This window comes from Balearica regulorum, chromosome Z (assembly GCF_011004875.1).
Source record: "Balearica regulorum gibbericeps isolate bBalReg1 chromosome Z, bBalReg1.pri, whole genome shotgun sequence".
Classification (NCBI taxonomy): domain Eukaryota; kingdom Metazoa; phylum Chordata; class Aves; order Gruiformes; family Gruidae; genus Balearica; species Balearica regulorum.
Genome location: NC_046220.1, coordinates 64,580,940 through 64,594,547, shown reverse-complemented (window position 1 = coordinate 64,594,547; position 13,608 = coordinate 64,580,940). Strand labels below are relative to the sequence as shown.

The 13,608-nt window shown below is 43.4% G+C and overlaps 1 protein-coding gene across 4 annotated transcripts in view; it reads left to right on the top strand.

Moving 5' to 3' along the window:
* Positions 1-724: 724 nt before the first annotated feature.
* IPO11 (importin 11) overlaps positions 725-13,608 on the top strand; it is a 93,351-nt gene continuing 80,467 nt past the window's right edge. Inside the window, exons 1-4 of one of the 4 annotated variants that reach the window (XM_075739414.1) lie at positions 725-836; positions 1,729-1,789; positions 10,625-10,708; positions 10,995-11,138. In XM_075739414.1, the coding sequence (XP_075595529.1) occupies positions 11,001-11,138 (138 nt within the window). In that variant the 5' untranslated portion in view covers positions 725-836; positions 1,729-1,789; positions 10,625-10,708; positions 10,995-11,000. Of the gene's footprint in view, positions 987-1,728; positions 1,805-10,624; positions 10,709-10,994; positions 11,139-13,608 lie in introns of all 4 variants that reach the window. The other 3 variants (XM_075739412.1, XM_075739411.1, XM_075739413.1) reach the window with 3 other exon arrangements.

The window sequence follows — 13,608 nt, the reverse complement described above, 5'->3', positions numbered from 1 at the left end:
GGGTCAGTTCATAGCCTGGAGCTGTGTTGCGTCATGCAGTCATTCGCTGCCCGCCGGTGCGCAGGGCGGGCGCTGCTTGCCGCCGGGCCCGAGCGCTGTGACGGGCGGGAACGGCCCCCGCGGCGGGGCGGCGATCGCACACGGCAGCTCCTCACCCGGCTGCGGCCCGCGGGCCTCGTCGGGCACGTTCCCTGTCCGTTGTTCCCCACAGCAAAGCAAACAAAACCCGAGTTACTCAGCGCTAGACACCTGACCCAGCGTAAAATGATGTACGAGCGTTAATGCCGTGCGCCTCTGCCGCAGCCCCTGGAGACCCTTCTCCCCGCCGCTGTAACTTTCCAGAATAACCGCCAAACGCCATCAGCGGAACTGTCGAAAGTTTACACCTTCCTCAGCCGTTTTCGGCTGTTCGCACACCGAACGCGCCAGGAGAGAGCCGCTGCCCCGGCCTGACGTGAAGTACAGGCAGGAGGGAGCGGCGCACGGCCGCCAGGGAAGCCCGGCAGTGCCGTCATCATTCTCAAACCGGGAACCGCCACCTCGGCCCGAAGCGTGCAGGCCGCGCGCCGGTGACGCCCCCCGGCGGGCCTGAGGCGAGCGGCTCGCGCACCCCACGGGCCGTCGTTCGGATTCGGCTCGCCCCCCACGGACGGCTGACAGCGGGGAAGCCGCTGACGTCAAGGGAAGCCGTGACGTAGGTGGCGCCGCGCGCCGGGCACCCCGCCCACAGCCGCTCGAGCCTCCGCCCCCTGCGGAGGGAAACGCACGCGGTGGCCCCCCCGCCGCTCCCGCCATCCGACGGCACGCCGTGGGGAGCGCGGGTGGCGTGTCGCTAGGTATTGACGTCACGGCGGCGCGCGCCAAGGGGAGGCGGGGTGCCGCAGAGGCAGCAGCTGGTCGCGGCTCGTGGCGCGAGCTTCGGAACAAGCGGGGGTCTCGCGCGCCCGCCCCGCCCCGCCCGCGCGCGGCGCCGGCAGCCGCCAGCGGTGAGCCGCCGCCCGGGGCCCTCCCGCCACCGCGGGCCGCGCTGCCGGGACCGGGAGGGGGGGTGAGGGGGGGCGGGTGCGAGCTGCCGCCCCGGCGTGGCGGGCGGCCTCCCGCCTCTCTCGGCGCGCTGGGCGGGCGGGCTGGTGGCGCGACGCGGAGCCGGTCGGTGCAGGTCCCGGGAGGGCTGCCGGGACGGGCGCCGCGCCGCGCCTCGCAGGCGGGAGGGTAGGCCGGGGGCGGGGGGGGGGGGAGGGAGACGGGGAAAAGCGGCTTCAGCCCTAGAGCAAGGCAGCGCTCGGGGGAAGCAGCCCCTCGAGTTGCAGCGCAGCGGGCGGAGCTGCGCTTCCTCACCCGCGTGGGCTGCGGTTCCACCTCTGGCTTTCTGTTGGCGCAGCGCGGAGCCGAGCCGAGCCGTGCCAGCGCGGCGGGGCTCCTGCGTTCCGTGTCATCGTCTGTCCTGGCTTCGGTAGACCGCCGGCGATAAGGCAGCCCAGCTTTACGGTTTTTTTACTGTTTGGCAGTGGCAAAGGGCATCCTCAGAGTCAGAGGAAAACTCTCGCCTAATTCTAGGGAACTGTTTCCCAGTGTCTCCTTTAAACAGTTTTCAGTAGGGGTGGAACGGACAGGAAGGTGTCAGAGGAATGCGAGGTGTTAGGCTGCGTGGTTTGTTGGCAGAACTTCCTTTTCATGTGAAAGGGCAAGTGTTGGCCCTAACTAAAGGTGCTTATTTTCTTCCCACAGGTAGAAGAACAGCAGTTCAAGTTGTACTGTAAAGCAGATTCTTCCCCAAAACAAAGGCAGGGTCAGTGCAGCAGTGGTGAGTTATTTCCCCACATTGTTACCTTGGAAGACAACGACATGTAAAATACGAGAACGTGTAAAATACGAGAACGTGGCCCCTAAATGCAGTACTGATGCAGCTTCCCGTTTCTGCCTCTGTTTGTCTTGCTTTCCATGTCTCATGGATGAAGTGATGTCTGTAACGTATTTGCCGTGGCTTTCAAATTAATGTTCACAATATGTGAGAACTCACTCAGTCTTTACAAATAGCGTATTCCCTGTGGGTTTTGGTTTCTTGAAGCTTCATTTCAACACCAGTTTTTTTTCATCGCTCTCTGCTTTTCTTCCCTCATTCTTTCATTGTACCATTCTGCAGAAGGACATTAGGACATTTAGTACCGTATGTATAAATAATGTAATAAACTTTTTTGTTACCCAGGTTTTACATATAAAAATGTAAAACTGTCATCAGAAGCAGGCTATAACTGTGGTTAAACTGAGATGGTTCAAAGCTGTTTCAGAGCATGAGGGTAGACTGAAACTCGCACTTCTGTTTCAGCTGTTGCACATGAGTTTGTTATAAAGGGTTCTATCATATCTTTTTTGAAAATCTGTTAAAGTTAGGTGAACTAGGAAGAAATTAAAGGAATGAGATTGGTCTTGTGAGATTGGCCATCCTGTAAGCTTACTGTTAAACATGAAAAATATTCTTCTATTTTCTCTATATCCCTTCAGCTTTTTCTATGTCATCAATACTGAATGCTGTGACAGAGTTTCTTTTGAGTTATATGCAAGCAAATCCTTGGAATAGTCGCACTGTCTTTTTTTTTTTTTTACTTCCTGTTCTTTGAGTTAGGAGCTCTCAGTTTGGTGCTTTCCATTTCACCTGAAACACCATTCTTCTCAATATTTTTAATGTAATCTGACTTAACTCCCTTAAATGTTATTGTCAGCCTTGCTCACTGCTGTCCTGTATTCCTGTCTTCCTCTTTAGTCTTTTTTGTCTTCTGCATGCTGACTTTTTTCAGACCTGAGTTTTAGTTTCAATGTTGTGTTTTTGTGAAAATAAATTTGTAGAAAGTCTATTCCTGTATTTCTATCAGTAGTAGTATGGGAGAAAATCCCCCCCTCTTTCCTATTTAGATGTTTTTATTTGTCGTCTTTACTGTGGCATAAATTAGGCAAAGCATGGACAGCCTTGTTAATTTACATAAAGAAAAATCTATTGTTTTTGAATAATCTCAGTAATGACTAACATTAGTCATTGTAGTGATTGTGGTCATTAGTGTAGTCATTAGTGGTTTTAAGTAGTACCTTGTATAGCCAGGATACTGGCAGTTCTTTTGGGTCTACTGCTCAGTAGAAATACCAACATATGGCATGATGGGTACAGGTACTACAGTGTTAGAAAAGAGACTCACCGGAAAGTCTATAGAAGGCTGGAGAGGCTACCAGCTGTTCCTGAAGTTGACAGTATCGTTAAAAGCATTGCTAATATGTCATAGTGATATTGATATGAATGCTAGTATTTTGTTACTTGTTTCAGAAGGTGACCCATAAGTGTTTCTTGCAGCTTTTCAGAACAGAAACTTTATTTTTCCTGTCTTCCTTAAAACAAATGTGCTGGAACAGACAGTCTTAAGTTTTTACTTGAACCTCCCAAGCTGCAGTTTGTAGCTTTATAGTTATTTATTAGTTCTATAATCTGCTGACAAGAAGTGTTTGGCTCTGTCCTCCTTGTAAGTGTCTTTGAGGAAGTTAGTTGTAAGTGTCTAAGAAGTCTTCCCTTAGCTTCCACTTTACTAAACAAGTCCTCAACCTGTCCTCATAGGTAATTTGCTTTAGACCCCAGACTATCTTAGTAGCTGTGGCCTCTCTCCAATTTCTCCACATCTTTCTTGAACTGAGGAAAGGGAGAACTGTGATGACAAAATTGAAGACAGTATTCTAGAAGCAGTCTCTGATACTGCTGAGTAAAGGAGGTTAATGTCCCTAGAGCTGCTTGCCGCGTTCCTCTTAAAGTAGCCCAGTATGTATTTGCATTATCAGTGAGAACACGCTGTATGTTGGGTGATATATTACCATTTTCTCTCCTCTCATTTCAGAGAATCTTAACTGAATCCATTCTTGCAGCTCATTACAGTGGAAAAGAATTTATTGAATTCCTAACAAAAAATAACAAAAAAAGTACAGAATTAATTGCTTGGATATGAGTTGTTATACTGCACTCTTTGAAGTCCAGAAAAAGTGAAGTGTGGAGGCGTTTACTGATGAAATCTTTTGCTTTGTTCCCTTGCAGATGTATAGCAGTCCTTCATTTGTTTTCATAGCTGACGTGATTCTAGAATTTGGATGTGTTTCAGTGTTACGGGAAGAGTACCTGGATACTCTTTAGCCTCTTATCAAAAGGATTGACTACTACATTAAGCCAGTATGGCAGAACATTTAAGAGACTTTGAATATTCTCTGAAGTAAAATCTGTGTGCAGATACTTCCTTAGAAAGGGAATTAAAGAATGAAGAGTAGAACAGAAGTGAGTCTTGCATTTTTGCAAGTGAAAGGAGATGAAGGAGTTCGGGAGTGGGAATGTAAGTGCAGGACGTTGGATGGTAATGATGAGGAGCTGGTGTTGGTGCTTGTGGTTTCTGAAGACACCATCTGATTGTGCTGAGGGGATGGCATTTGATGTGTTGCTTATCTTCTAGGTGTAACTGAGTGGGTTTTTTTCCCGGCCAAGTGAGATTTGAGAATATGGTGTTGTCTCAGTTCCGTGCATATTCAGTGGGATCCTGGAGAGCAGCTTTTCCTTGTTGTGAGTGATTAGGCTCTTTTCCCTCACACAAGAAGAAATTCCAGCATGACAATAGGGCCATGCTTGGATTTTCAGCTGACAGTATTGAATGTTTTCTAATTCAAGGAATTTATTTTTCTTCCTCCCTCACCCAACGTCTGCTCCTTAGTTATGATAGCAATGGGTATGAACCACAGAAGAGCAGCAGAAAGCAAACAACATTTCTGAAATTTCTCCATTTTTATTGTGAAGACACAGTCTGAGATTAGTAAGTAAAGATGGGAAACATTAACCTTACCCAGTGATCAAACTTGGAAATTCTGGCTGTTGTGACTTGAAGTGCAGACCCTGCCTTCCTTCTGAGAAAATGTTGCTTGTAAGGTTGACAGGCTCTACCAGCACTTCTATACATACCTGTGAAGATGGCAGCTATTTAATACTCACCTCCTCTGTTTCATCTCTAGTCTTGTAGGACTTGTTCAACAGTGACTTAAGCTCTAGAAGTACCTCACAGACTGTGGAGAAAATCCTAGTCACTGTGATGTAACCCACATATGATGTAACCTCTGTCCCTCTAACCTCTGTCCCTCTGCTGTGCAACAGAAAAGCCTGATTTGTAAGAGATGAATGAAAATTGTCTCATCCCGCAATATTGGAGCCAATATTTTGCTGTTCTGTGGGGTTTAGGAGTGTCTGTGTGCCCTCTCTGTAGGTTATGATCTGAAGACACCCTGACCCAGCAGTTGAAAAAAGAAAAAAAAGGAGGGTAGTGGGGGGGGGGTCACAGCAGATTAAGATTTGAGAGTTCTGGGTTTAAACTCCTAAAGTACAGCTGTGTTCTATCTACAGGAATTGATTTCACAAAGGCATCTGTACACAGCAGTAATCAAAACTGTTTTGGGAGGATCTCATTAACATGAGATATGAGCTCATGTTCTCATTGAGTCAATCATCTTTACGGAGTGCATGCAGAGGATAAGTTCCCAATAGAAATCCTGTAAGGAGAGATTTTGTCAAAGTTGAAATTGCCTGTTAGGACCTGAGCCTGTGATGGCTCAACACTGTGAGAAGTCCCGTATCCCTCCATCCTCCCCATGCCACTTCTGGTGTCTGTGGAACAGTGCACTCAGATGGCTTGGCTCTTTGGCTTCACTTTTTTTGTCCCATTCCATTATCCTGTCATATGTTTTGGCCTTGTGGGGGCAATTATTAAGATGGCTCTGTCATAATACGTAAGTTTCCTCTATGTTCACTTTGCATTTTGGTAAGACAGAGAAGCAAAAGAAGATTGATATACAGGATTAGATCCCAGGAAATTGTGGTTTCTTACATTTAGGAATTAGCTTTACTTGAAAGTTCTCTAGCTGACAGGAGTGCTGAAGCCACCTTGAAGGCATGCTATTGTTTTGTTTTTCTGTATTTGAATCTGGTAATTGATTGTTTCTAATTTTTTAAGATTTAAGAAAAAAATTGGGGTTTTTTTTCCACTCTAGTGTTAAGAATTATTTTTGTGGGGAAAAAGAGGTTGCTAATATCACTGCATTGCATTTTGCTGGAAAGGGAGATCCCTAAAAGTGGCTACTCATTCATTGTTATGATACTGATAAACACCCTAGTATAAAGTCATGAATCTCCCAATAGTAGTCATAATGTTTATTAAAATTGCAGTTTGGCAAACACCTTAAGCAGGCATAAGCCAGCATTGCTGCTGAAGAAGCAGTGCATCTGCTTGCTGCACAGTGAAGAAGCTGCTTGCACGTGTTTTGCCTGCTTCTCTATGCCCAGCACATTCACCTGTCTAGCAGTGTGGTGTGGAAATGACTGGGGAGCTTACTCCAAACAAAAAACTGTGCATTTTCCCTAATCCCTCCAGCTTCAGGTATTTAAGGGGCGCAGGGACAAGCAGAGGGTCATGCTATTTGTTTTGGTGACCGTGCCTAATTAAATCAGTGTAACTTCTTTGTAGCTAGTTTAAACTGCAAAATCAAGTTTGGTGCATAAGGATTTGTTTGAAATAGGTTTTGGGTTTTTTTTCCTTTTCATATTTTAAAAAAAGGAAAATAATTGTAAAAAATAAGACTCTAGTGACTTATGAGAAGAAAGCAGAAACAGTTTAGAGGAATTTCTTAAATGTAAAAGCAGTGGACAGCTGCTTGGTCTGTATGGGTTCTGATGATAAGTTTGCAATGGACTTTGCAAAATCCCAGCCATAATGAAAATTATTGCCATTTGTGCATCTTGCCATTTGCATTTGCTATACACGTATCAGATGTTTTTCCAGTTAATTTTTTGCCATCCAAATCACACAGAATATACTGCTTCCTTAAATATTTTACGTTATTGATAAACTATATCTAAAAATTGCCCCATCTTCAGGGAGATTATTATTTTTATCTTCAATTTTATTTTGCTTGGAACAGCCTTATCCAGTGCTGTGTGAGGACTGTTGTTTACATGGGGTCAAAAAGCAACTGTGCAAGTTCATGGAAGACTAAATCTCTTGAGGGCTATTCAGTTTAAATTCCCTGTGTCTGACTAGGAAATCCTTTAACCACAGTTTTCTGCAGGATGGGACTATTCAGAAATATCACTACAAGATTGTCCTGACCTGGGCATCTGCTATGGTCTTTGACAGAGACAGAACACTGGATTAAATTAACTTTTGTTCTGACCTGCTAAGGTTGGTTTGGTTTTTCTTGGGGTTTTTTTTGAGTGGCAATAGCTGCTCCAATTTTTAAATGAAAATATAAACTTTTTCAAGAATGAGAAGCATTAATAAAACAAGTTTTGTGGATATTTCTTTTTTAATTTTGTGTTGTTATTGTCTTTAGATCTGCCAGCTAATTATTTTGAAATAAGAAAATGAAAAAAAGCCTCATGAGTTTTGTGTTTGTATTGTACGAATTTCAATAAGTAAGTCTTCTGATAAAAACTATTCTGGGTGAAATATATAAATCTTCAGTAGAAGCACCATTCCATCCTGTTCTGTGTCAGATTTGAATGTAGCTGAGAAATAATTTAATTTAGCTGATCTTAGTTTTGTAGTGTGAAATCAATTGTTACATGAATGCTCCATAATCCATTTTTTTCCTCTCAAACATGTCCTTGTAATGAATCTTCAGCACAGATCTGGGTATGCCCTGCAGATTCACTGTTGCTACACGTGCAGTTTTCCTATGGCAACTCATTATTTGGAGAACATTGTTCAGCAAAAGGCCTAAAATCAGCTTCTCTGAAGTTGACAAAGTTATTTATCACTTTGTTTACACACACATGCTCTGCCAGCTTACTAACTTTCAGAAGTTCTCTGTTTTTTGGTTTTCGTCTGATAATCAAACTGATGGCCTGCTATACTTTTAGTTCGACAGGCGCTTCAGATTTATACTTTATTAGGCCTTGTTTGAGAATGTAAGATAAGACTGTATTTCTTTTTAAAATAAGTAATTTGACTTCTGAATGGAAATAAATGAAAACTTCATAACATGAAGTGTAGCTTTAATCTTGCAGGAATTGAGCCGTGATTTCCTCCTTAGTGCAAAGTCTACACCTACTTCTGTTTTTTTTCTCATATCCTTCTTTTCCTCTCTCCCTCTACTTCACTACCATTTTTAGGTGCTCTGAAATTCTGTTAGGTGTACTAGGTACTTCAGTGCTAAGGTGTTTATACCAGAAAAATCTGAATATATCTTTTATTGCTGCTTTACTTGTGTATACTTTATTTTACTCAAGTTCATTGTGCTGTGAATATGGAGTTCCTGTTGTGATCCTTACAAGTTAACCCAGAGTTTTCCAGTGTTATCATTACATCCTGCTTCCTGGACAATTTTGGCTGTGCAGTAATGAAGGCAGCCTAAGGTACTCAAGATAATCAAAATATCTGCAAAAAAGAAGAAAGTTAAAAAGATTGCACCTTTTCAAAGACCTCTTTTTACTGCCTGTCCTGTCAACAGCATTATGTACAAATTCATTATTCCATGATTATTTTTGATGGAAAAAGGAAGCGAGCTGGACTTTTTAGTGTAACATCAAAGTCTTGCCTTGATGTTGATTCTTTGTGCTGGGTGCTATTACACAGGTGATAAACCAGTACCAATGGGATTTTATAGTCTAAATTGGGGTCCTGGTCCCGTGGATATTAATAGTCTTCTGAGAAGAGAGCTGAGAAGTTTAATGTTTGAGTTTCTCATGCAAAGGTCTAATAATTGCAGGAAGAGAATCTGCAAATTGTTAAAGGTTGAAATGACTGTCACAAGTAGATATGAAGAAATAGAAGGTAGATTAGTTTTGCAGGGTGAGGTGGGTTGACCTTGGCTGGCACCAGGTGCCTGTCAAGCTGCTCTATCACTCCTGGCTTCTCTACCTCTGGAGCACTACAGGGGGACGGGGAATGGGGGTTGTGGTCAGTTCATCACATGGTGTCTCTGCCGCTCCTTCCTCCTCAGGGGGAGGACTCCTCACACTCTGCCCCTGCTCCAGCCAGGGGTCCCTCCCACAGGAGACAGTCCTCCACTAACTTCTCCAACATGAGTCCTTCCCACGGGCTGCAGTTCTTCACCAACTGCTCCAGCGTGGGTCCCTTCTGTGGGGTGCAGCCCTTCAGGAACAGACTGCTCCAGCGTGGGTCCCCCACGGGGTCACAAGTCCTGCCAGCAAACCTGCTCTGGCGTGGGCTTCTCTCTCCATGGGGCCACAGGTCCTGCCAGGAGCCTGCTCCAGCTCCACAGGGCCACAGCCTCCTTTGGGTGCCTCCAGCTGCTCCGGCGTGGGGTCCCCCACGGGCTGCAGGTGGAATCTCTACACCCCGTCATCCTTCCTCCATGGGCTGCAGGGGGACAGCCTGCTTCACCATGGTCTTCTCCCAGGGCTGCAGGGGAATCTCTGCTCTAGCACCTGGAGCACCTCCTGCCCCTCCTTCTGCACTGACCTGGGTGTCTGCAGGGTTGTTCCTCTCATATCTGCTCACTTCTCTCTCCTGTTGCAAAAACTGTTCATTTTTTTTCTTTTTTTATTTTTCCTTCTTAGCTATGTTATCCATGTAGCCCCCACTACCAAAACCTTGCCACACAAACCCAGTACACAGGGCAGTTAAAGTAGAGAGATAAAAAGATGCATCACTTGTAAAGTGTAAAGCGGAGGTTGAGCTACTTGTTCTGTTCAATTATTGCTGTAAAGAGAGATATGATATTGTGGCTTACGGCTTTGAATTACACTTTCTTTAACCTCAAGACCTTAAATTTTTAGTCAGTTTTTGTTGAGTATGATTGGAGACTTAGAGATTGAGAATTATTAGATTATTTTTTTTCTTTAAATTGTGTAGGGTTATTATTAGCATAAAAGGTTTTTAATCCTGTTGCTAGTTTTGTTGTTAATATGGTTGTTTTTTCAAAAAATCAAAATTTTAAACCTGTGTCAGAATAAGATGTCGTTTGTCTAGCTTTCTTGCCATCACAGTAAGAATTTTACACCTCAGGGTTTTTTTCCTGAAGGTTGGAAAAATAGCTTTTTTTTTTTTTTAATGTTAAATAAAAGTAAATTCTCAAGGCTCTTTGAAGAGAAAATGTGCTTGGTTGGTTGTTTGGAAAACTTACATATACAAATATTTAATGTGCATTCATATTACAAAAAGTTTACATAGGTTATAAACAAGTTTTTGTAGACAGAAAACCAATTTTGTCAGACTTCATAGTTGCTTTTATATACGTTTCTCTTGAATTTGTTTTAATGCTGTTTCTGTGGTCGTTATAAATTAATCTCTGTCATCCGGAGAGCAATGTTTTCTTTTGTATGCAGTACAAGAGTATTTATATTGGAAGTTAGGCAATTGGCCTTCTTATTTAGCATTTTATATGCTACATAGATAATGAAGGAACACAAATATATTGAGGAAAACTCATTTTTATTTAGGACTCTCTGAAATGATAATTCATCCTCTTAACTGATATAAAATGTCTAGACCAATTTTAATTGTAGAATTCAACTATCTGAAATGTGTCATTTTCTCTTTTGGGGGAAAAACTATTCAGAAAATATGAAAATGTTAATACTGTGCATCTTTGCCTCTTTCAGACAGCCCCATGGTTTGCTCTGCCTACAGCTGAAGTCATCGCTAGTTGCAGTTTTGCTCTTAGTTTGCTGTGCTTCATAGGAGAGGTAAGTGGTTTAAAATCAAAATATTTCCTGTAATTCCTCAAATCTAGTAAATGGCCGTATAATGATAGACAATGCTTGCTTTTTCTGCTGAGAGATTTCTGAAAGCAAAATAGTTTAATCACTGTGCCTTGACACTGCCTGTGAGTGGGTGTAATTCTGTCTTACACAATGTAGTCTAATGAAAAATGAGCGTGGACTGTTCAGATAATATGAATGGAAAATACCTGTCTATATTTGCTGTCTTTTTTTCCTCTAAGTGTTTTTCCTCCTTTTTAAATGTCCTCAGATTTTCATGGATCTCAATAGTGCTAGCACTATTGTTTTGCAAGTCTTGACCCAAGCTACTAGTCAAGATACTGCAGTGTTGAAGCCAGCTGAGGAACAACTGAAGCAGTGGGAGACACAGCCAGGTTTTTATTCAGTGTTGTTGGTAAGATACAGTGGAAAAGTGCTATTAAGTAAACTTTGAGTAATTTTGAGAATGTGGCTCTCTAGAATACTGTTGAACCATGGCCTCTGGCTGAGAAAAGCCTTGAGTCATCATGGTCCAGCTACTAGTATCCTTCTGCTATGCGGTGGTAGGCATTATCATCACTGTGTCTCAAAGCAGCATCTTTACCCAGACATTCAGGAGAAGGAGGAGATTCCTTCTGGTGGCATGACGGGGTGGGCTCTTGTGCTAAAGCTGTTGTTGGCCTGTTGTGGATTCTAGATAACAGAAGATCAAGAGGACCCTTGTCAAAGGAATTGTCTTTACTACCCCATGAGGCAGGAACACTTGTATATACCAAGGCAGTAATCACCTTGTCTTTATTCTGGAGTTGATGTATTATGACTTATTTCACAGAAGTTTCCCCATGCTTTTCATTGCACTAAGTTTGATACCCAGCTAGGATTGCTTTCCTTGTCAGTGGAGAGGGACTCCCAGGGACATTACCTGACTGGGCTGGTAGTGAGGTTCCTGAAATGGGAAAAGTGAATACTTCTACTCCACTCTTGTGAGACCCCACCTGGAGTACTGCATCCAGCTCTGGGGGCCCCAGGACAAGAAAGACATGGAGCTGTTGGAGCGAGTCCAGAGGAGGGTCACGAAGCTGATCAGAGGGCTGGAGCACCTCTCCTATGAGGACAGGCTGGGAGAGTTGGGATTGTTCTCCAGGGAGATCTAATTGTGGCTTACCAGTACCTGAAGGGGCCTACAGGAAAGATGGTGAGGGACTGTTTATCGGGGAGTGTAGTGACAGGACAAGGGGTAATGGGTTCAAGCTGAAGGAGGGTCGATTTAGATTAGATGTTAGAAAGAAATTCTTTACTGTGAGGGTGGTGAGGCACTGGAACAGGTTGCCCAGAGAGGTTGTGGATGCTCCACCCCTGGAAGTGTTCATGGCCAGGTTGGATGGGGCTTTGGGCAACGTGGTCTAGTGGAGGGTGTCCCTGCCCGCAGCAGGGGGATTGGAACTAGATGATCTTTGAGGTCCCTTCCAACCCAAACCATTCTATGATTCTAAAGGTGCTACAACCATTGATAAAATAAATGTTTTAATATGGTGCAAGGTGATGAAAACATAGTCAAAGAAGGAGACCCAACTGTTTCAGAGAAGACACTCAGAAGTTAAGAGTGTTGTAATTCTCAGATTCCTATGTGTACATTTGTAATAGTCTTAAAAACACAGATAAACTGCTTTTCCTACAAACATCTGTCTTCAGTGTGTAGGACGAATGACTTAGCATTGTGGAGTGACATGTTCTGTTCTCTGTAGACCCTGTGTTTCACTTGTTTGGAAGTTGAAGGTGAATCAGGGGATTTAGGGAATGGGGAAAAAAATCTGACTTTTGAGCTATCAAACTGTGTTTTACTCACTGCCTTTGCCATACATCACAGTGTTTCTGTGGTGATAAGTGATCTTGTTAGAACACAGCAGAAATTGCCACTGACTGGGCATTCTTTATCTTCTGGATGTTTGCTGTGAGAGCTTACAGCTCAGGTTGTAAACAAGTTGAGCACTCACAGGTGTAACTGAATTTGATGTGAGTTAGTTTTAAATATAAGGGCTAAAAATGCAGTGTTTGAAAGGATCAAATACTGTTAATTCTCTTAACGTGGTTAAGTAGCCTGGTTTGGGGACACATCAGCCTTTCTTCAAGTGTGAAATATAAACAGTAATCTTCCAAACTAAATAGAAGTAGAGAATCTCTACTCCTTTGTTTAACTTGATTATGATGGGGGACTGCCTGGGAGAGAAGATAGTTGGCACCTTCTTGGTGGAGCAGAAAAGGGTGGGGGTAAGCAGGTAATGATAAATGGAGAGTTGGCAAGACAGTGAATCTCTATGGGATACAGGAAGTAATAACTTACTGTCAGGTACATTTTCCTCTGGGATGATCAGAATAGAGAAAATTCTGAAGAACCATGAAACATACGTCTTTGAATCTACAATTTTTAGTACGTAGTGGAGTTACTAATGTTAGTCTCTGTGCTTCTCTTTTGAAGGTGTTATGCATCTGTCTTTTGAAGAACAGAGCTGAAAAGCCAGGGATTGAGTGGCTCTTTTTGAAAAGCAACCTCTGTCCTTTACCAGCTGTATCAATTTATGTATTGTTTAGTTCCATTCCTGTTAGTTCTAGGACAGCATTAGTGTGTTATATGAAAAACTTTGTTTTGGTAAGCTCATACATAGATACACAGAGTATATTGGGAAGCTCCTACATATATACAGAATGTATAGAGAGGTTTTGTTGGTTCTTGTGTAGATACCTTGGCCTCCTTTTTGCATTTTGTTTTGATTTGAGGAAGCTTTGCTTCCAGTGACTATTTTAGCTAGGAGCGGAATTGTAATTAGAAGGCTCAATGGGAGCTTCAGAACAAGTAGTTTTCTTTTTCCATGTTTCCATTTGCTTTG